Source organism: Oryctolagus cuniculus, chromosome 3, assembly GCF_051225735.1.
Source record: "Oryctolagus cuniculus isolate XC-2025 breed Fujian yellow rabbit chromosome 3, ASM5122573v1, whole genome shotgun sequence".
Lineage (NCBI taxonomy): Eukaryota > Metazoa > Chordata > Mammalia > Lagomorpha > Leporidae > Oryctolagus > Oryctolagus cuniculus.
Window position 1 is genome coordinate 76,019,634 of NC_142869.1, and position 24,709 is coordinate 76,044,342.

The 24,709-nt window shown below is 35.9% G+C and overlaps 1 protein-coding gene across 6 annotated transcripts in view; it reads right to left on the minus strand.

Annotated features, from left to right (window-relative positions):
- The window catches only part of SCN2A (sodium voltage-gated channel alpha subunit 2), a 132,972-nt gene that overhangs the window by 52,977 nt on the left and 55,286 nt on the right, over positions 1 to 24,709 (minus strand). For 4 of the 6 annotated variants that reach the window (XM_089329086.1, XM_002712241.4, XM_008258692.3 and 1 more), the window contains exons 4-14: positions 20,874 to 20,963; positions 20,069 to 20,197; positions 19,409 to 19,500; positions 18,264 to 18,536; positions 16,306 to 16,369; positions 14,693 to 14,834; positions 14,236 to 14,442; positions 12,330 to 12,617; positions 9,420 to 9,767; positions 6,308 to 6,440; positions 1,798 to 2,036 (exon numbers count right to left, since the gene is read on the minus strand). In XM_089329086.1, the coding sequence (XP_089185212.1) occupies positions 1,798 to 2,036; positions 6,308 to 6,440; positions 9,420 to 9,767; positions 12,330 to 12,617; positions 14,236 to 14,442; positions 14,693 to 14,834; positions 16,306 to 16,369; positions 18,264 to 18,536; positions 19,409 to 19,500; positions 20,069 to 20,197; positions 20,874 to 20,963 (2,005 nt within the window). Of the gene's footprint in view, positions 1 to 1,797; positions 2,037 to 6,307; positions 6,441 to 9,419; positions 9,768 to 12,329; positions 12,618 to 14,235; positions 14,443 to 14,692; positions 14,835 to 16,305; positions 16,370 to 18,263; positions 18,537 to 19,408; positions 19,501 to 19,595; positions 19,688 to 20,068; positions 20,198 to 20,873; positions 20,964 to 24,709 lie in introns of all 6 variants that reach the window. The other 2 variants (XM_002712242.4, XM_008258694.3) reach the window with 1 other exon arrangement.

A 24,709-nucleotide genomic window follows, 5' to 3' on the forward strand; every position in this document is an offset into this window, starting at 1 on the left:
CTGAATCTTGCCAGGTTGGAACCTAGAGCTAGTTCCAAATGGACTTTGGATACTAGAGGTTATATATCCCCTTTAATTTTGTTTATACTCATTTGATTAGTCTCCTAATATACATCTACATAAAGTGTTCATGTTTAAAGTACCTGATATTTAAAGATAAAGTTAAGGAGATACTTATAGAGGTGAAAATTTGGGATAGGTAACATTTCCTATTTTAAGACTCTGTAATTTGTGACCACAGCTTACAGTAGTCTCTGATATAGCTCTCTGAACTTTCTCATGGCTGCAGTTTCCTCAGTTATGATTGGAATTGACTTTGTGGAAACTGAGAGAGATAGTTCCTATAAACCATTTATTCTAGTATTGAATATAAAGTAATTGACCAATGAATGTTAATTTTATAATTTTATTTAGTTGATATATTTGAAATATAATTTTAAAATGTAGTTTTTAATTCTTAGCTAAAGTAATTGACTATTTTACTTTAGAGTGTATTATTGCAAGTACATGCATCCAGCTTCTATGTTAAATCGTCAAGTTGGGAGGTGCAAGCAAATTTAAGCATTTTCTATTAGTAGTCATAATTTTACATACTTGGTTCCTTTGTTTAAGACTATTCTACTTTTATTTCTATACTGTATCATTTATCTACTGAATGCTAAGACTAATTTTATTTTTTTATTTTTTTTATTTCTTGACAGGCAGAGTGGACAGTGAGAGAGCGAGACAGAGAGAAAGGTCTTCCTTTGTCATTGATTCACCTTCCAATGGCCTCTGCGGCCGGTGCGCTGCGGCCTGTACACCGCGCCTATCGGAAGGCAGGAGCCAGGTGCTTATCCTGGTCTCCTATGGGGTGCAGGGCCCAAGCACTTGGGCCGTCCTCCACTGCACTCCCTGGCCACAGCAGAGAGCTGGCTTGGAATAGGGGCAACCGGGACAGAATCCGGTGCCCCGACTGGGACTAGAACCCGGTGTGCCAGCGCCCCAAGGCAGAGGATTAGCCTACTGAGCTGCAGCGCCAGTAAGACTAATTTTAAATGAATACATGTGCAAAGCTTAATATTTAAAAATTACCAATATTATAGGAATTATGTAAATTATAATAATAATCCTTCTTATGTGGTTTCCTACCCCAGGACTCCATCTAAAAATATTTACAAATATTTCAAAATTATCTAGCTTCTCATATTTTATAATTTGCTTGGTAAATGTAGATCTATCCTAAAGATTTTTTTCTAAATACTTAGGAAATATGTCATATATTAATATTCTCCAGGGGGCTGACGCCGTGGCTCACTTGGTTAATCCTCCACCTGCAGCGCCAGCATTCCACTTGGTCACCGGGTTCTAGTCCCAGTTGCTCCTCTTCCAGTCCAGCTCTCTGCTGTGGCCCCGGAGGACACTGGAGGATGGCCCAAGTGCTTGCGCCCCTGCACCCGCATAAGAGAGCAGGAGGGGTGAACCAACCATTGGGGGGTGAACCAACAGAAGGAAGACCTTTCCATCTTTCTCTCTCACTGTCTAACTCTACCTGTCAAAAAAAAAAAAAAAAAAGAATATTCTCCAAGAGTGAGCAATTTAAATTCAATCCTAAATGATTTGAAAATAAAATTTATATGTCTTATGCATGTGTTTAATAGTAGCAATATATTCTTAATTTTAAAAAACGGTATTACACTTTTGCTGCCAGATGAATATTGCCAATTAGTTGATACTTAATTTTAGAATGACATATGAAATTCACAAAAGCAACCATGGACTCTTTCAATGGGAAGAGAAACCCTTATTTAGCCTTACCAGATTTCCAACGGACAATACACTGCTGAACTGTTCTGTCATGGGGTAGTGCTCCATGGCCATGAAGAGAGTATTTAAGACAATGCAGATGGTAATGGCCAGATCAACGAAAGGGTCCATCACGACCAGGTTGACAAGATGTTTCACTTTTAACCATGGTTTGCAGCAGTCCCAAATCAAACACATGTTAGCAAATTTATACCAGCAAGGTGGGCATTTCTGCCTAGATTCTTCAAGTTCTGGAAGAAAAGAAGTTGGAATTCTCAATAAAACTGTTAAATTTCTATAAGTAGTCTTTGGCTTTAAAGTAATTTTCTTCAAAAAAAATCTAAAGTTGTTAAAATACATTATGGATTAAGCTGATAGTGGTACAAGAACAAAATTTCACATTTGGTCTGCTGTCATTGAACAAGTGGGTACTAGTAAACTTCCCAAATTTATTTTGGCCAAAGATAGTTTCCAAGATTTTATGATAAAATTGTACTGATAAGTATTTGTAAGGTCATAAGAAATTAAATGTATTTAATAAATGTTACATTAAGTATACTTAGAAATCATACATGATCCCAATAAAGCAAGATGATACATCTCATCAAAGATTTCTTTACAGAAAATATCCTAGAAGCCTTAATCCGTCATGCTAATCTCAGTTTCTTAGGTTAAATATGGGTTCTTTTTTGGGGGGAGTCTTTTAATGAGATAATTTTGTTGTTACAAGTCTTGTCTCAAAAGTCTCACATGAAGCAACAGGCTATAGGCTTGCATGTTATACTCAACACGGTTCCTTTTCTCTAACTGGAGGGCGCAAAAAAAAGAGGAAGTTGCCAACCTGAGAAGGTAAGGTCCTTCCTGTCAGCATAAACCAACGTTTCACAAAGAGGAATTCATGTACTACTGGCAAAACACAACAGGATTTTAGCTGGAACACATGTAGAACTCATAAATTCTCATGGTATGCATTTAATTTAATATACTGAAATCTATATCATACCAAACCTATGATACAAACTTTTGTGTTAAAGTACATTTTCACAAGAAAGCACATGATTGCTTCAAGGAGAATTGCAACTAAATAAACTGGATTTAAAGATATACAAATGCACAAATCTCTAAAGTGATATCCAAAATACCAAAAGTCAGTAGATATGATAAATAATTTTGGTGAATTGGGAAGTGGAAAATTTGTCTACCCTCTTCCTTTGGCAAGATGATCTCTTCACCAAACCTTGATTGGAAAAGAATGAAGAGTTTGTTGTTTTCTGCTAATAGCATGGCTTCATACCCTAGCACCTGCCCTGCCAAACATGAGACCACCACTCTTTAGCAATGAAATAGAGGGAGATTTCTTCATTTTCCATCCATGGCATAATTCCACTTTATTGTAACTATTTAAAAAACTGGAATGTTCCTCCATACCTGCTACAGATAATGACAAACTAAAATTTTTAAGGGAGACACCTGAATATGAAATTCACGATCACAAGCACAGGTTATAATTCTTTGCTTTGCTAGTAAACATGTGACACAAAGTAATGCCATCATCAAGTTAACCAATTCTCTAAAACAAATTAATTTGCCTTTTTTTTTACAACAGAGTTCCATTTAAGGTAGATTCTTCAGTTGTTTCTTTGGATATTGAAATTCTTCAAGTGCAAAATTTATTTCCATTATTTTTTAAACACAAAGAATACTTGAATTGTAAATCAGAGAATAGCATAAATATAATTTTATATTGTAATTATTTTGTAAATGCTTTTAAGACTTTAGATAACATCATATTTATTCTTATGATAAACAGGAGATATAACCATTCATAGCAGATAGCAAAAATTTTACAAAATCTCACTTTATATTCTGTCAGAATAATTTTTTGAATGCTAGCTACCATTTGTAAACAAACAGAAGCAAAAAACAATTGCACAAAAAATAAATCAGAAGAGTTCATAAAGGAAAATTCAGCAGGTGGTACTCATCTTGACACCGGGAAAAACTGGAGCAAAGTTAATTTCTAAAATAAAAGCATTTGATCATTCATTCCAAAAAAGAGAATCGTGCACTTTGAAACAAAATGAAGCTCTGAGAACTACAGCCACTCCTCCATTAGTCCTATGTGTGTTATCCACAGTAAATTATTTGCAATTAAGTTTATACCTTTTGCTATCTCAACTTGACTCCTCAGGTGATCCTAACTCACCCTCTTAATGTCAATCTCAAGGGCACGACCAGAAAGTATTTATTATTTTTGTTTTTTAAAAACTTGAAAAGCAAACCATTCATTTTGTTCATCCATACTGCTTCATTAAGTATGAGGCTATTCAGTACTCTGGACAATGAAGACTTGGCTGTAGTTACAAAGGAGGAAAATAAATATTGCTGCCGGATCAACAAGCCTGGTCCACAAAAAGGGAAAGTGAACTAAACCATGATTAGACTTACAAGAAACAATCCCCAAATAAACAATTTACATCAAACAAGAAAACTTTCCACCATTATCAGGAACAACAGAAATTTAAAAAAAATAAATAAAAGGGACTGAATTAAAGTCAGCTCTGTATACATGTATGTGTTACGTATTGTTAATAACCAACCTTGACCAATGCCTAATAACCAACCTTGACCAATGCCACACTCGAAGTGTTTGGAAAGAAAAGTCTACTGCTCATTTTACCTAACCAATAAAACAGAACAAAAACTCAGCCATTGTCCCTCACAAAAATACAAAGAACTCAGTAGATATGTAAACCAAAACACTCTTAGCCTACTGCTTCCTAGAACATTCTTTCCATCCTAAAGAAGCAACTCCATGAGATATATTTCTACAGAGGACAGTGTTGGTGCAATTCATTTTGAACTCTATATAGTAGTTAGTGGACAAGTCCAATCTTGTGGTAATTTGATGTGTTTAAATAACTTCTTATGTTAGCTCAAACTTAACGCTATCAGAAGTGCAAAGTACGACTGTTGATTTAGACTTACCCTGTCTCCTTCTCTACTTCCTGCTTTAGGGAGCAGACATACTGCTGACATCGGTAGCAGAACCACTGGCAGCTTCCTCTCAGTGGTTTTGCTATGGCAAGGAGCAGAAGACCAGAGAATCTTCAAAACATTTACCTGGAGGGACAGGGAGGAGCAAGCTACTGGCAGCTGGGGGGGAAGAGGGATTGCAAGCTAACGCAGGCGAGGTTGGGGAAGAACGTACTAGAGTTTAATATTCCATTGAATTCAGTGTAAAGGTTTCTGATACTGTACCAGGACATTATGAATATTGGGTCTTATAATACTGACTTGTTTGTGATGTATATAGTCATCTATTCTGTGAGTTTTTTCTAGCTGTGACTTTTCAGCTTTGGTACTGGTATGAATCATGGGATCTTTGCATTCAGATTAGAAAATAATTACTTCAAGAATCTACCCAATCTTAAGAGAAATTATAAGCAACATCAACATTGTCTCTCTTGGCCTCATTGTTTTTTCTCTTTCTCTTTTGACATACACACAACACACACTCACACATGTGGGAGGAGGCACAAGGGGGAGTTGAAAAAAGAGAGGGATGGGATACACTTTACATGAAAATATGAAGGGGAACTAGAGAGGGAAGGAAAGAAGAGGGCAAAGGAGGGAATGGGACACATTTTATGTGAAAGTATTTTCCAGGTAGCTGAAGTTGATAGTTGTTGTTTGCATTCACTTTCAGTATGGAAAGGAAAAACATGTTAACAAAAATAACAACAATAGAGCAACTAATAATAATATTTATTTATTGTGTTCTGCATGCCAAGTACATAAGTGCTTTATATATGATAGCTTACTTAATCATTACAACATCGTTATGGTTAAATATCTATTCACATGTTACTGATGAGAGAACTGAAATTCAGAGTCACAAATGAACACAGCTAATGTGGCAGAGCCAGGACTTTATCAAAGATCAAGTTGTCCCCAAAGTCTTTATTTTGGCATTACGAGATCCACACTTCTAAACACAATGTTAACTACTCAGATAAAATCTGCAACTAGAAATGGTTGAAATATTGTAAAACTCTGGTTAGAGGCAAACATACGACTAAAAAATTTTGAACACTTTACTTCAGCAAGTTCAATATCAAATCCTAATTCACATTTTTCATTCATATTTCTAGTTAAATCAAGGAATCTTATTTTATGAGCTTCAAGTAGTTAATACAGTTCAAATGGGTTAGCACTGTCACAATGATAAGCATTTATCATTATAATATTTTCAATGTCATGCACACAGTAGGCTTCAAGAGTTTAGAGGTTTATCTAGGAAAGCAGTATTCCAAATATACCTTGAACTTGCAGCAGCTTCCTGGAGCTAAATATAAAAATCTAGACAAGTCAGTAGAATCCATGTTATTATATAGTAAAATATATAATGATGATTATAAGAGCTGTCAGGAAGTTTTTTTTAGTTGGAACTTATTGGAAATTTGTTTTCATCATGAACAAAGCACAAGCAAATTAGCTATGATGTGGGACTTTGGCATACCTTCCATGGTGTTGGTCAAAATACTCGCTATACTCATTGCTCTTTGCCTTGATGTGGGATCTTCCAACAAATCCATGGAAACATGGTAAGAACTGGACCGTCTCTTTCTTATTTCTGTTTCAGTAGTTGTGCCCTAGAAATAAATTTTCAGGTTAAATAACATTGTTCTTCAGGACAGCAAAAATACAAAGCATTCCAATAATAGGTGTTACTTACTAAATGCTAACCCTGTTTTCTCATATGGAAACAGCTCATTATATACTGCAGGAATTATCATTCCTGGGCAAAGCTTGAAAGTCTATCAGATTCTCACATTTTGTAAATGGCTGGGTTTGTCAAAATCGATTTTCCTATTCCTCTGTCCTGGAGTTTGGGCTAGAGGGATCATGTCTGCTATTGTGTGATCTTTCAGAGTTTCAACCAATCCTACCTGGGATGTCAGACTGACACATATTGTTCCTTGATTGACTCTCACGTTCAGTTATTAGGGCATAACAAACATACATTCATCTGGTTCAATGTATGAAATAATTTACATTTCCCCTTTCATAATTTTTCCCCGAAACATGAATGCCAGTAGCAAAATGTTTTTGTTAATGAAAGACATAATATTTCCCAACATACCTCTTAATAGAACTAAATTTTAGAACCTATCTATAACTTTATCTTACACTTGTAATATAACTACATGTACAAATGACCTACCCTTGACTTTGAAACTCTAATGTGAGAAGATAACACCAAATTGGGAGATGGTTGAGAGAACTTGAGTTTTAGCCATGATGCAATCATTTGCTACTTTCTTATTTAAAAGTAAATTCATCAGGATTTCAAATTGGGCAGAATTTTACCACATTTTTAATCTTTACTAACTGCATACCTCAAATACATACATATTCAAAACCAAAACCTCCACTCAGTTGATTTATTATCACTAATTATGATATATATCCATATGCGTCAGTGTAACATTAATTTTAAGGCAGAAGAGAAGGAAAATTAATGAGAGAAGAAACTTTAAACGCTTTCCAAAAATAACGTTCTTTAAATCAAAAGGGTGGTTCTCAGAGCAAAGTTTTAATAAACAAATTAAAAAAAAAAAAAAAATGGTCAGGTGTAGTTCATCAGCCTTTTCTGCTCTATACAGGGCTATATGTACAAATCTGGATCTGTCTAATTTTTAATGATAGTTTCCAAAACCACTTATGGTACTACCAAGAAAATTTTCTCTCAAGCTAAATTGCTCAATTTAATTTCTTTGTGGAGTACAGGAAACGGTATGTTTTGGAGGGTATCATCTGTCCACAGCTATCTATTTTCCATTCTTATTTCCCCTCTGGTGTCCCCAGAGATGGTCTCATTTGTCTGCACCTTCAGCTCATTCTGTGCAACAGCAAAGTGCTCTGCCTCAAAGCACCTGACGGAGGAAGCAGGAAATAAAAAGATCACACAGAAGACTTATGGTGATCACTAATAATGCTAAACAGTTTCTGGTAGGCTGATAGACTGACGTTCTCTTGGTATGGATGCAAAGAAATGGTGGATTTGTTTTTGTTTACCCCAATTAATATTTGTCAAGCTCAGTTTGGTCATACTTTATTGTAAGAGCCATGTGGAACACATGTGAGGGAGGGAGAGTCCCAGACATTATTCTCAGTCTGAGTAGGCCTGGGTCGCCCAGGAATCTCCATTTCCAAGGATCATCCCAGGAGATTCTTGTGTGTGTAACATAGGGTGAAGAACATTTTGACAAACATTGATTACAATGAACGTGTGTGTTTCCTTAGCCATCTCTTCTTTCCCATTTAAGAAAGTTAAGAATTTCAATGGGAAGTAATTTTTCAATATGGACAGAATGTAGGTTCAACATCCGGCATACATCTTGTTAGATCTTAGCTGCACCATGCATGGGCCTCATTTTCCTCTTCTGTAAAATTGGATAATATCAGTAACTACCATAAAGGCTTATTGTGGTGGTTAAATTAATTAACACATATAAGGGGTACTAGGCAGCATCTGGTACATAGTAAGCTATGAGAACCATTAAAGAAAAGTTAGCATTATTTTTCATTTTTCCTGATTTTTTTTTCCACTATGAAATCCTACTTTATTCATGGCTTGATCTGGTTCCAAGACACTTGGACAGTTCTCTGGGAGAAAGAGGTAGGGGAGAGGCCACATGAAGAAAAAAAAAGTGTCAACGGCTATTTTTATAACCCCAAATTAAGAAGCTCCTCTATTAGGTGACTGAAAACTCATTCCATATCATTTTAATATGGCTTAAAGAGCTTATCCAGTTAAAATCAATGGAGCTATGTTAAAAATTTATACAAAGGAAATTTCAATATGATTCATAAAACTATAAAATATAATCAAAAAGTATTGTTGGAATATTTTTATAATGGCAAATGAAATTGTATTTGATACCAACATTAAAGGCATCAAATGTTTTATGATGGAAATGCTAATAACATATCCCTATAAATGTCTAGTATTTAGTTGAAATCCTTTTCCATCTGCATGGTTTTGGGACTATTTATTTACAGAAGAAATTCATGACAGTAACATAAAAATTGACATCTGTTCTAAATGAACACACTTGACTCTGTACCAGGTACTTTTTGAGTGGTGTCTTTACAATTCAAATTTGCAATGGACTTAGTATCACAACTTGGATATTTGAGTGGATGCTAAAAATGTTAGAGTATTCTGATCTGCAAAGAGAGAGAATGTTGCCTTATAGGCTTTAGATGTATTGACCAATATTATACTTCAAGTAGAAGTATCAAATTCTTCTTTTAAAATAACATTGACATAGCAATTCTTTATCAGAATATTTATACAATTTATTAACCTTAAGTTCCTTGCACTCAATGCAATTATATTAAGCATGTTTAACACATTATTTTGTTTTGTGACAAATTTCCAATGGTAGTAATGATGATAAAAGAACATTTTGATTACATTGAGACTCAACCTATGTTTTAAATTACTTTGTAGAAAAGTCTAAATGGAACAGTTTGACAAAATAATTTCATAGCTTGACCAAATTCTCCTGCCTATATCAGCCTACGGCTCCCCTCCCATCAGCTGCAGTTTTACTTAGTCTCACCTCTGGCAGGAGCTGCCCAGTGGGAGATGTGAGGGCAGAGGGTCCCCCTACCAACGATACCACGCCATTGCAATCCACAGCACTGTGCATCTTCCCATTCATGGGCAAAATGGGGAGCACCCTGGAGGTGCGGCTGGCTTGGCTGACATTGCTGTGACGTCGTTCTCCATGCCTGTGTGGCACAAACAGAGAGTCTCTTCGGCTGTCATTGTCCTCAAAAGTGCTGTGCTCATCATCCGCAAAGTCATTCTCAGAGCCAACATCCTTTGTTCGACCTCTGAAGCTGAAAAGGCTCGCCCTACTGTTGCGTCTTGGAGAGAAAAGGGAGCCTCGGATGCTCAATAAAGACTATGAATAACAAGAAAAGAAACAAAACATAGATAAGACAAATTAAGTGTTTGCATACTGGAAAATATTACATGACTCATTGTTTCATAGTTGGACATTTATCTAAGTCATTGGAAAGGTATAACTGAGGGCTTCTGTGGTGACTGCTGGTGGCATTCCAGCACCCTGTATTGGTTCACTGTCTTCTATTTTTCTTCTCCTTTTTATCCCTTTCTTATTTTTATAATGGTTGTCTCTCATTTTCTCCTACTTTCTCATGCCGTAACATAGTCAAAAGTATGCTCATAACATTGTTCTGTCCTAGTATTAGCACTTAGAACTGAACTTTTTGCTAGAACCTTTCTCCAGAAGTTAATTCCACTTAGCAATTCAAAGCAAAACAATTAAATACAGTTACATCTTTTGTAGCCTAGAATACACCCTGTAAAAGCCCTTTGGTATCCACACCCTGATGTAGATTTCACCATAGAAGAAAGTAAAATGAATCTTGCTAGTAGGTCTGTTTAATTATATTACAGGAAACAGCCTCTCCGCTTCCTTTTCCATATTTATAATAGTCTTCAATAAGAAATTAAACAAATCAAGATGGAAAAAATCTACATCATTCTTTCCCTGCTTTTCACTCCTCTATCTCAAGAAATCTGAAGAACACCATATTTACAAACACCTGGCTTTTTCACTAAGAATCTGATGCTAATCATTTAGAATTTTCTAAATTTTTGACATCGTCTCTGCAGTTATTTATTTATGAGAGAGACAGAGTGCTCTACCATTTGCTGGTTCAGTCCCCGAATGTCCCTGATGACTGAGACTGAGACTGGTGAAAGGCTGGAACCAGGAACTCAGTCCAGATGGCAGGAACCTAATTACTTGAGCCATCACTGCTTCCCAATATACCTTGAATTAGCAGGAAACAAATCAGGATCCAGAACTAGGATTTGAACCCCCATACGTTGATATTGTACGTGGGTGTACTATTTGATGCCTGAATTGCTGGGCTAAACTGCTGACTTGCTAGTCCACTGTTACAACCTCACTCTACTGAACATTTGCTTTTGCTTATCCAATGTTCATTTTTCTTCTTTTGACAGTACCCTGAGGAATTCTCCTCAGCTCCCAGACAAGGACATTTGAGAGACACTAAACCCAGTCCATGGATCCAGCAGTGGGAGAATGCCCTACTTTCCAGTCAGTCGGTGCACTTCATTTATCCATCTGTAGAGAATGGTCTAACCTTGGGCATAGGATTCTGCTTCTCATCAAGAGAGTTTGTACAGTTGTTCAGAAATCTGCTTTCTTCTTGTGGTTATAGAAAATATTAGGGCTGCAGTGAGCATCTTGCTACTATATGGGAGAGACTTGGACAGGGGAGAACTGGCCACAGTGACATGTTTTAAGATATGGGATCCAGTCATGCCTAAAACTTCTTAAGGATATTATTTACATGAGAAAATCATAATCTTGCAGCAAATGTCTACTTTACATTTATCTTTTCAATATGAAAGCATAAATGGTTTTCAACACTCTGCTTTCCATCATGTCACTACAAAACAGCTGCTTTAAAAATATTTTAAGGGCACAAGCCCTTGCAAAATTGACAAAAGCTGTGGGCCTTTCATCACTATTACCCAGGTTAAATGTCCCTACTTGGTTTGACCTTTTCAGTATCACTTCCAAGGCTTGTAGGGTGGGGTTGTCCAACTTCAGGATAATATCTCTCGCTCGCTCTTTCTCTTTTTCTCTCTCTCCCTCCCTCTTTCCATGCTTCCTTTTCTCTTTCCCTCTCCATCTACCCAGTCATTTGCTTCGCTATTTTTTTTTTCAGGTACAAAACAAGTCTATCAGTATTGTTACACAGAAACTGCTTAAGAAACAAACATCAAATCGCACTAGACATGTCCTGCCTTAGCTGAGGCATCTGGTGGCCAATTTTTGTAGTATATAAATCAAGCTATTCTTTGAATGCAAGTCTAATTTTTAACTGGAGACACAAATAACCAAGGATGATTAAACACCACTATTCATTTAATGTTATGAATCTTTTTTAGTGCCTGTCCACCCAAGAATTTGGTGACATTTTTGGAAATGTTTTTCTTCAGTTCCCTTTGAAGCAAGGGGAGGGCATATGTACTTTGCGTATGAAGTTTGCCTGAGGTTGGAACAACCACACACATGATCTGAGGGGACTGAGGGCTTCCAGGTCCACTTCTGTGCTTGTGTCATCCAGAAAAATCTACAGCTCACTGGGTCAAGACACAGCAGGTAATAAGAGACGGGAGCCATTTACCGATAATTTCTCACATAAAATATTGCCTGGGGAAGCTCAAGTCTTTAACAAGACCTGAAAAACACAAACCTTCCCCAGCCCAATGCAATCTAAAAATTCCTTTCTGGGATTCCACCATACCGTAAAATTTGCAAATTCTCTGAGGTGACACCTGAAACACGGATGTCGTTACCACTCAGAGAGCATTGTGTCATGCAAGGGAAAGGCGTCTTTCTCTCCACCAAATTCTGGCACATCATTAAATAGTAATGGTTTATATCATCTGGTATTTTTACCTGGTGTGGAGAAGAAAATCTCTTTTCATATGTCAGCCTACTTCCTTCTAAGGAAAAACGGAAACCTTTTCTTCTTATGCTGTCTTCGGATTCAGATTTTCGGACTCCATCTTCCTTCTCTTCTTCTCCAGACTGTTCTTTTTGCTTCTTTTTCTTTCTTCTGTTTTTCAGCTCTTTCTCACTTTTGGAGCTCAACTTTGATGCTACTGAAGAACTCTCTGAGAAAACGCCAACGCCCCCGGCACCACTGAATTCCCTTGATTCAGCAGAAGCTGCAGCAGCTGCTGCCTAGAAGGGCCCAAACAAATGGTTACTGAATATACATTTTTTGAAAAAATCCATGTTCTTGCTTAATTTATCTTTATAAGAATTTTTATTAAAGAAATACACACAGAGAGAGAGAGAGAAAAAGAGAAAGTTCACATCTGTTGGTCTTCCCCAAATGCCTGCAACATCCCAGGGTGGCATGGAACCCAATCACTTGAGTCATGGTCACTGCTTTAGGATTTGCAGCAGTAGAAAGTGGAAATCTGGAACAGGAATTCAACCCAGGTACTCCAATGTAGGACCCAGATGTCTAATACTAGGCTAAAATTTCACACTTAATATCATGAATATGATCTTAAAAAGCAGTTGTTTAATGATTTGAAAGACAGTGTATTGTCATTAGGCCAATCAAAGTAAACACAAATAGGCCTGTGAACGATGTTACATATGACTCTAATGAAAAGCATCAACCTGTGGGCTCATATAAATTTTCCTAATATCTAGTAAGATGAATAATAAATGCAAATATCTTGACAATTTTTATATGACTTAATCAGTATTTAAGAAGGAAGAATTTTAAGAATTAGAGGTTTTCCATTTAAACCTTATAGACATGTGCCTTCCAACACACTTACAACTGGCAATGACTGTCAGTTCCAGTCTGCATTATTTAATTTAATTCAGTCGGTGTTTTATTCTAAAGAGCTTTTCCCTCCTTGATTTAAATTGACTGTTTCTGAAGACTGCATATTACATATTATATATTGGGGAATTACAGATCATAGTATTTGCATGGATTTGTAAGTTATAATAGGACAGTCTTTGAAACACTACAGTGTTCAATGTCATTGCTATTGCCTTAAGATACTTTATTGGTCTGGCCATTATTATGTATTTAAGCAAATTCAATGACAAAAGGAAATAACCCTCAACATTCAAGGGAAGTCAAAAGTAGTCTGTTGGATTACTTAAAGCCATTAAATCAAGCAAGCAAAATTAGTAAACTCTTGCCTTATTTTGAAAACTCAAGTCCAAATGAAAAGATCTATAGCATACAAGGCAATTCTGTCACTGTTTACATACACTTGCATCCTACACAACCCATAAACTTGCATTTGTATACTTCATATAGAGGAGAGCAAATGTTGATAAGGTATTTGCCTTTCCAGACTTAAGAAATAATCTTCTCTATTCAACACTGGTTTTCTGACCTTTCCATCTCTAGCAATACCCCTGTAATGAAGAAGCAATTGCAACCAAACTCTTCTTCCCCAAAAGTTTACAATAATATTTAATGAAGAACATGTAGGTCTGCCTACTTTGTGAGTGTGAGTAAACGAAGGTGTTGATAGTTACGTTCCTCAAGGGATCACATGGGAGGGGAACAAAGCCAATAAAACAATTATAATTCTCCATGTTTTGATGCTGGTGGTTTTGATACATATTTATATTTATATCAATATTACTGACAGTAATCACCAAAATAAAGTAATAATTTCTTGAACCAAACAGGCTCCCATAATTAACCAAACACATAGCACATCATTTCTAATGTCAACTACAATGTCACTGACTGCAACATTAATGTCACAGCATTGAGGAAATGAAAGAAAAAGGGCTCTTTGCTTGCTAACCATACCTGAGCTTCTTCTTGTTGCTTTTTCAACTGTTCAAGCATCTGTTGAAACTCAGCTTCTTTCTGCTCAGCCTCTTCCAGTGTTGCCTGATTCTGCTCCTCATAGGCCATGGCCACCACAGCCAGGATCAGGTTTATCAGGTAGAATGAGCCCAAGAAAATGACCAGCACAAAAAATATCATGTATGTTTTTCCAGCAGCACGTAATGTCTGTAAAAATTAAGAGGATATTTTAACAAATATATAGGATGTCACAAACTAAAACTCTAAGTAATAAAATAATCTATAGTACTTCTCATGATTTTAGTACTACACGCTTCCTAGAAAAACTTTTTTAATATGTTCTCACTGATTGATAAAGGTTTAATAAAAGATTCTATAACAAAATATTATACAGCAAATCTCTTCATCTTATTACTTCATGATTTTATTACTTCAGAATTATTTTGTCTCTTCTCACCAGTTGATAAAGGTTTTCCCAAAAGTCTTGAGTCATGAGACGAAATAAGGACAAGAAGGCCCAACTAAAGGTATCAAAGCTTGTATAGCCATAGTTGGGGTTTCTACCAGCCTTCACACAGATGTATCCTTCTGGACATTGTCTATAATTGGATTGGAGGAAAAAGAGGAATTCAGTAGCAGGAAATCTGCTCATTGGCTTTTGTGTTCTTATAGATAACCATATATTTTATACAAGCACTATGGAAACATATTTCTCTTTCCTTACCCGTAGTTAACACACCACTGTGTAGAATAATCCAAGTAATAACAGTATCTATTGAGTGTATTTTGTGGATTGTTCTGTGATTGTAATTGACATATTACTGTATTATGTTTTCATATAAAAACAATCATTTCTTCACTAGCATCTCCTGGAACTCGTGGACATGACCACACAAATAGGTATACAGGAACAAAGTTGATTTTCACTGAACATATCTTGAGTCAGATATATGTATGAGTGTGGGGTAGAATTCAGAGTTAAATAGTTGAATACTGGATGGAGTACATTAAGAGGAGAAAATAATGGTATAGTCAAGATTTCATTATACGACCTTAAAGATCAAGCAGACCAGACCTTAACATGGTGCCTTATATGGCTGGACTAAATGATTTTGAGCAAGTTTTCTAATCTTGCTGATCTTCAGGTACCTCACATGTAAGAAAGAGCTAATATCAGACATGCCTCACCAATTCTCAAGCAGTGAATAGGACATCTATACAAAGTATTTAATATCATGAAGATAAGAAATTAAAATCAGTCAGTTTTGCTTATCACTGGCATCTGGATATAAAGGTAGTACAATTTTTATGTTGTATGTATTAGTTACTGATGTATACAATATCATCTTCTATAGAAAGAACTTTTGTCTTTGCTTCAAAAACCTTGCCAAATAGCTAAAGGTAAACATTTCTCTGAATTTCCCTAGGATTTAGCTCCATGTACCAGGCTTCTTAATGACAAAGGCTTGAATGATATCAATTGTAATAATTAAAAGCAGCTGTTAATATATGTCCCTTAACCCACTGAATCCCCATGGCAACCCTATAATATTATCATTTATCATAAGAGGAAACTAAGAAAGGATAGGTGACTGCACATGATGGAATCAAAGTTTGAATCTATGTGGACTCTTCAGGCTTTGCTCTTAACCACTCTGCTAAAATGTTCGGGGCATATACTGATCATGAGTCAACCTTGTCTTTAGCATTCATACATTTTCAGCCATGGAGAACACATTAGCAAATGCTAAATTTCACACTTACAGAAATATGTGCTTATGAATTCTATTAACTTAAGCTTCTTATGTATATGTACTGCTTTTCTCTATTTTCCACTGAACTAATTTGGAAGATTAGACGTGACCTAGTATAGAAAAATAATTGCTGCATAAGAGTGTGTGAAGGAGGTGAGAATCCACACTTATCCGGCTATTCTGAGAGTCAGCATGAAGGGGAATTTATGGAGGACGTTGAATGAAGAGGGAGTGGGGGTTGAACAGGTGGGAGGTGGCAGAATATTTAGGCTGATAGAGCAACACGGACTGAACCTCAACAGGAAGCACAACTTACCCTGCATCTGAGCTGTTGCCACAAAGCAGAGCATCATTTTGTCCTTCCAAAAAATAAAAGTGACCTATTTGAAGAGCAATGATAGAATCATTTAAAAAATCTTTGAAACATTTCACAAGTAATCTTAGGCTTTTGAAAAACATTGAAAGATAAAAGATTTAGATACAGTCTATTTTGTGATAGAAAGAATATATGGAGCCATGTTGTGGCACAGCTGGTAAAGCCACTGCCTGCAGTCCCTACATCCCTTTTGAGTGCCAATTTGAGTTCCAGCTGCTCTACTTCTGATCCAGCTCCCTGTTAATGCACCTAGGAATTCAGTGGAGGATGGCAAGTGCTTGGACTCCTCCACCCACATAGGAGACCTGAAAGAAGTTCCTGGCTCCTAGCTTCTGGTTTTTAACTGGCCCTATCTGTTGCAGATATTTGGTGAGTGAACTGACAGATGGAAGATCTCTCTGTCCCTCCCCATCCCTCTCTATAATTCTGACTTTCAAGTATATAAATCAATCTTTTCTTTAAAAAATAATATATAAGTGACCGTTTAATAAATATAATATTTGGGTGATTGCCTTTATCATCTAAATCATGAGTTATCTTTCCAACATAAAAATAGAAAAAAAAGACATCAGACCAGGTGATTTAAACAAATATTTAAGAATTATAATCTTCATTTCAGACACAGAGAGCAAGCAGGGTGGGGAAGAGACAGAGAGAGAGAGAGAGAGAGAGAGAGGGAGAGAGATAGAGATAGCGAGCTCACATCTCATAGTTCATTCTCCAAAAATCTGCAACTAGGAACGGGTCAAGGCAGAGCCCAGAGCTGGAAACTCAATCCAGGTCTCCCACATGGGTGACAGTGACCCAAGTACATGAATCATCACCAGCTGCCTCCCAGGGTGTACTTAACAGGAAGCTATAATCAAGAGTGGAGTCAGGACTCAAACCCAAGCACTCGGATATGGGTTGTGGATGTCCAAACCAGTGTCATAAATGCTAGGCCAAATCCCTGCCATAAATGTGGACTTAGAAATCCATCTGAAGGAAACACAAATAGGAAAAAGTTTTACAAACAAAGATTGTCATTATGCAGCTATTATAATATTATTCAATGGGCAATGCCATAATGAATGGAACAAATTATTTCCTTTACTCATTTATCCAATGAATCTTATTATCTCAATTATAAATCATCATAACTCATTAAATAGGAAAATACTGTGAGAGTGATGTAATTTCACATGGTTCTTAAAAACATGTAGAGCATGGAAAAATACCCCAGTAGAGTATTAATAATCAAGAGACCAATCAATACTAGCTAGCTAAGAGTACATGGAGAGAGAGATACATCCAAATGGCAAAAGGGCTGGCTTCAGTGATAAAGTTTATTTGGATGTCCATGCCTAAAATCAAATCAAACCACACTGATAAACCAGTATAATACAAAGACTGACAAGAAAGGGATAAATCGGAATATTAGTAAATGAATAGCTGAGTCGAGTTACTTAACTTTCTGATTTCACAATGTATTGCAATCAATACATATATTGAGTCAATCAAATAAGACCAAAATCTGCTACTCCCCCACTACATATTATTCTTAACAACACATTTCAGCATAATACATTACATAGTTTAAACTACTAACTTCTTTATTAAATCTACTAAAAACTCCTGATCAATGCCTACCAAACAATTTTTGTGTATACAGTATGATATAAAATTGCTTTCAACCCTGGGTTAGGGAAAGATGACATGTTTTCCTACAGTAATGTTTATTGTGAACTGACAGAAAAGTGAAAAGGAGTAAAGTATCACTTGATTTCCCTAATACATGCACTAAGCTATTTTAAATTTGTTTATATCATTAGGTTCACATCAAGGTTGAGATACATTTCATTATATATAGCTCTTAGCATTTAAAGAATTAAATTTAATAGGTAAAAAGCATATCTTACTTTTATCCTCGATATATTCATCCCAGTTAAAAATACTCATTGTCCTATTGAAAGTGGTACCATTTCCATCCAGTGAGTTATTAAAGAAAGAAGTGACATTTATTTCAAAGGAAGAATTATCTGGGGGCCATTGCAAACACTTATTCCTCAGGTTGCCCATGAACAGCTGCAGCCCTATGAGAGCAAACACGCTCAGACAGAACACAGTCAGGATCATGACATCCGAGAGCTTCTTCACCGACTGGATCAGGGCCCCCACGATGGTCTTCAGGCCTACGGAGAAAATCAGAGGGTGGAATTAAATATGCTTTACAACAAATAATTTACGAAAAACATATCATGAGCTTGTCCTGGAAAATAAAAATGTCATGCAGAATGACAATAGTATTAGTTTAATGTTTGTGATCGAATATTTCATGAAAAGCCTGCTAGCTGGTGAAAATGAATGAAAGCAAAACCTGTACGTTCATTAGAAAACTGAATGGAAATGAATCAAATGCATATTTCCAACCACTCCTTAGAGCAAAAGAAATGATTTTGTTACTCATGCTTAAATATCAACCTTGTGTAAATATTTTGCTTTTATTTGCAGATGTCTTACTCCCTAACCCCTTATTGGATTTAAATAAGTCTATATGAATAGAGTAGTAAGAATTCATGAAGTCACTGAATTATGAGTTTATATATTTGCGGGTTCTGCAAGCTTGGGAATGGGTTAACAAAAGGAAGACATCTGAAAATTGAGCCCCATGCAGCACTCATGCTACCCCTTGCTGTTTCACTTATCTGCAGTTAAAAAGATTACCAGTTTTAGGCCTAAATGTTTATTTGCATCAGTTTGAATGTCTCTTAGTTTAGCTTCTATGCGGAAAGCTTGATGTTACGGGATGCAAACCATGTAGCCTGTTAACTGCAAATGCCTCATGCAAAAGTTGTTAAACTCAAAGGCTGATTTAGAACAGCTGTAAAGAAAGCAACGAGTAAAAAGCAAAGAATCAAATCTATCCAAATATGATGTACTGATTCTTGCCTTCTGAATGCATTTTATCTGCAATATACAACAAGCAACAAGGCTTCTGCACAAAAGCTGTGATTGTAGCACCAATGCAGCTAAAGTCAGCCTCGGTGTTTAACCTAGCTCTCACCTGGAATGACTGAAATTGTTTTCAATGCTCGGAGAACTCTGAATGTTCTCAACGCTGAGACATTGCCCAGGTCCACAAACTCTGTCACATATCTGTAATAGGGAGTTCACACACAAACACAATGACAGAACACAAGAAACAGTTGGAGATATAAGGAGCCTACCACCTTATACCAGTTTCTTCTTACCTGGGATTACAGAAATAGTTTTCAAAGCTCTCAAGACTCTGAAAGTTCGAAGAGCTGAAACATTGCCTAGGTTTACAAATTCTGTTACATACCTGTAGAATTAAATCAGAGTTATTCAGAATTTTGGGAAATCTAAGTCTACGTTGGTCTTTCATGAAGACCTTTTCAACTGCAATGAGTATGGCCATCAATTTCCCATTTAAGAGAAAAACGGCATTTTCATCTATCATAATCTTGAATATGTGGGAAACCTCATTTTAATAGTTTACAATGCTTATTGAAACCAAAGCCATGTAATTTACTGAGAGTTCCTAATTTCTCCAAACTGAATATTTGAAAGAAAAATATCTTAAATTCATTTGACAACTAAAATAATTGCTTGCTCTCCCAAAGAAAGCCACCAAGGAGAAATATGGTGTAGGCTCCCACTAGTGATTCACTCTTCCAGGTAGAAAATGTATTAAGATACTTACGCAAAAGTAATGACTGTGAAATCCAGCCAATTCCATGGATCCCGTAGAAATGTGAAATCTTCTAAACAAAAGCCCCTTGCAAGTATTTTAATAAGTGATTCAAAAGTATAAATTCCTGTAAAGGTGTACCTGAGAGAAAATAGCCAAGCTCACATTAAATAATAATTTATATGTACATGTCATAAAGGTAACTTAATAAATGAAAATTAGAGGATTCCACATTGGTCTTCCTGTGATACAGAACTTAAGTAGAGGTTAAGACAAAAAGGTGCATTAAACTCTGAAGGATATTCCCACTGTAAATAAATGAACACTAAGCTTTCCATACAAATTAATTTAAAAAATTTAAATAATATAATTCTAAGTGAAGATAAAATCTGAAAATATATTGACTCGGTCAGTTTTAAGCAAATAGACACTAATATAAAAATGAATGAATCATTTGTGCTTCATAAAACATGCACTATTGAGATCCATGAAATACGTACTACTAAAATACAAACTGGGTATAATAAGAACATTGAAATTAGGTATAATTTTAATCAGAAGATACTAATAAGCACTGTACAAAACTCACAAGGAAGACAAAGGGTTACAAATTCTGACAGTCAAAATGGTATAGTTAGAGCAAATGCCTGTGCCACTGCAAGCCATCACAGAGCAAATTAGCACTTTAAATGCATTTGAATTAATGTCTGCTTCATGATTTGGTGAAAACAAAGATGAAGTCTCCAGATGTTAATAGCACAATTTGAAACAGAAAGGGAAGCCCAAACTGTAAGGTATTTTTAAAATTTTTACTTACTCCACATTCTTTGTCCAGTCTGGAGGGTTACTCATGGTCATAAACACACAGTTGGTTAGAATAGTGCACATAATGAGCACATTGAATAAAGTAGAAGAATATCGTCAAGGAAGACAAAGGTTAATGGAAATCTTACTTTCATGCACTACTGTGCCTTCATCTGAAATCATGAAGTTTAAAACAATTCATGCTTATTATTAATTTATGCTACTCTTTTATAATTGAGCTTTTCCGTTTCTGTAATTCAATGACCCTTTATCTAAAACACATCTCAAGTCAAACTATGAGGTTATTTAGAGGCTTTATAGGTACTTCTGGTAATTATAAAGATTTAATGCAAAGAAAGAGTTCATTTGTTGATAATATATCAACATAAGTTTTCTTAGTGACAGAGTCAGTTGAACAGCTACAAGTTTACTATGCATATAAGCGCTGGCAAAAATTCATCAAGAGGATTTGAGTAATTAATTTAATGTATTATAACTTGATTCTGAAAGTCATGTCAGTGGGAGGTCTTATAATAAGCTCCTTTCTAATTGGGGTGTATAATATACTATAATTGCTCATAAAATTCTGAAGTGTGAGACTAGAGGGTAGTGTTAGCACTGGCATTTCTTGGGTTTATGATTGAGTCAAATTATTTATTAAGTTCCCAGGGACTTAGTTGACCTGATTATAAAAGCAAGAAAAAAATAACCATTCCATTGAATTGCTGTGGAGATCTAATTAAAAATTAGTAAATCTCCTATAACTTAACATACATGGTACATGGTAGATGCTCAAACAATTGCTTTTCTTATGACCTGAATCATAGAGAACACTGTAACAATACCTGGTTTGCTTTATTCCATCAGACTTTGCCATTAGAGGTATAGCCAATGTCTTATACTTTCCTTTACATAGAAAAAAATTATGAAAAACTGTTTCCAAAGTATTCAGTAGCTAGATAATTGAAATGATTTTCTTTCATATTTAAGAAAAAAACACAATAAGGACTCAGGTTCAATTATATAAAGAAGCCTCCTTTATCAATGTGACAATCTAACAAACTTCAAAGATGGAATAAATACTATTTATATTCCTTCTCATTGTTTATTTTTGTTATAAATCATCACATTACTTGCATATAGCAAACCATAACCCTGATTTCAACCACAATACAACAGGATGGTGAGTAACCTACATTGTGTTAATCTATAATGGAAATTCCTTTGCATCTATAATCTGTTTTAGTCAAAAGAGCATTGATTTTTCCTTTTTAGTTGCACTGCAATAAGGCCCATCTTATTCAAATGAATCTGCATGAAAACAGTCAGAAGTGAGTGATGTGTATCAGCCACCAGAGTGCCCTACCATCAGAGAACACATAAAAACACCATTTTAGAGAAGAAACACATTGTTTCCCTTTATTGCTAAAAACAAAGATAAAAGCAAATTAAAGATAGCTTGTTATCGACATATAGAATTAGAGGATTCTTTGTTTTTGCTGGTCTGCTAGGTTCTACTGGGAAAGATCACACTCCTTGGCTGATGGGTACCATTCTAATGCATGATCATAACCTCAACAGTCATCAACACAGTCTTGTATTCTCCCACTTGGCTCTGGCTCCTACTCTTTGTAAGGAAAATTTCAAATATTCTGCCCTTTCCTAAGCTTCCAATCTGTTTTTCTTCCTTCTCCCTATTTCAAGTTGATGACCTCATTTCTTTCTTTACAATGAGAAAAGATAGCATTAGTATCCCCAAAATCCCATTCCCAAACTGATCACATCTGGACCTATCCATCTCTCCTTACTGTTACAATGGGGAAGTTTTCAATCCATGGACACCTGCCACCGTTTCAGAATACTTCAACAATCTTTTGTCTATTCCTTATCTGTAAGTCTCCAACTTTATTGATTTTTTTCCTGTTAACACAAACTTGTTTAAGTCCCTCCTATCTAGAGGAAAAAGAAAAAGAATTCTCTCCTGGAACCCACAATCCTCTGACTTTTAGGACCCTACCTCTCTCATCCATTTCACACCTGAATTTCTTGAGAGAACTTTTTTTCTCTTTTATGTCTCCCTAATCTGCATGTTCAATAAAGCACCAATTACTGTCAATTCTACCTACTATTTCTGGATCCAGTTCACTTCTTTTCATCCAACATCACTTTGTGATCCAAGTTTCCCTCAAGACTAACAACCAAGACAAGTAGTCCAACTTGATCACTGCAATTTCCTCTAAACTGAACTTTCTGAATCCATGTTTGACTCCTTTCAATCCATTTGTCATACTGCACCAAAACGACCTTTGTAATTGTAATTTGGATCAATTTCATAGCTATCTCCTGCTCTTAGGATAAGGAATAAATGTCTTAACAGAATCAAGATTTTAGGAGAACTGACTCCTGCACTTCTTCTTTTATATCTTTCTCTTCATTATACTATCTCCATATCAATCATTATTTTAGGTTGTTGAGTGCCATGAATGTTTCAAGTACTCTTTTTCAAACCAAGATCTTGAAATTTCCACCTCTTTTCCCCAGAAAAACTCTACTTCACTGTAGCCAATTCATATTTTTTCTGTAGTACCGAGATTGGCACATTTTGATCTACCAGCAATAGTTCTCTATAGCTCCTTTCATTTTTGCTCCAATGAAAAATTTTAATGTTAATCTTTTTACTGGACTATGACTTCTTGAGAGCAGAGACTGTGTTTATATTACTCACTAGGATAATCTTGCCATTTTGCAGTGTCAGTTGACTATTGAATTAAGCCAATTTTACAACTCATTTGTAACTAAAATGGAGTGAAAATTTTCCTTTTTAATGATTTTGATGCCGAATTTAGTGATTTAGGAAAAAAATCACAATACAACTTGAAATTTGTCTTTACATAGATTGCGTACATAAGTTTCCATATGCTTTTATAAAGACAGGGCATAGGGTAAATATATAGTAGAAATTAACAGCCTCATGAAATCTGTGTCACATAATCCATTCAATCATGGTTCTAGGACCCTTCAAAATTTTACTCTTGAGGTGAGCATTTGGCCCGATAGCTAAATGCTAGTAAGCATGCTCTCATTTCACATCAGAGTACCTGGTTTGTTTCATGGTTCTGGCTCCCAGTGCAGACTCTGACAGGCACCAGTTCAAGTATTTGAGTCCCTGACACCTGTGCTGAAGAACTGTATTGCGTTCCCAGCTCTCAGCTTCACGTGCCCACCTGCTGGCTGTTGAGGGTATTTGGGGAGTGAACAAGTAGATAGAAACTTTCTGATAACTTTAAGTACTAGTCATACGTTTATAGTTCCCAAAGTTATAGCTAGCTACAGTCCAATCCTTTCCAGAACTCCAGGTTGGCACATCAACTTCAAATCTCACTGGATGCCTATATCTCAAACGTAACATGCTCAAAATCAAACTCTTGATTTTACCCACCAAATTGGTTCATTCTGAGTCATCTCAATCTCAGTAAACAACAGTTCTATTTTTGTTTCTTGACCAGATTACACATTTAGGGTTGTGCTCAGTTCTCACTCATTTATGTCTCAATCTAAATGTCTAGAAAATCCTTTTAGCTTTTCTGCAAAATGAATCTAAATTTGATGGCCTTTCATCAACCTTGCTGTTTCCACCATAGTGCAAATCCGCATCATCTTTTACCTTCATAATTATGGTAGACCCCAGTCTGTTTTCTTGATTCCAGTCTTTCTGTCCATGCAGTCTACTCTCCATTAAGCAGCCAGAGTGATCATTTAAAATGTGAGTCAAGTCATGACACTCTTCTGCTGGGAACTCTTTAGTCATCTCCCTTCACCTTATTCAGAATGAATTTGATGTTCTCTGAC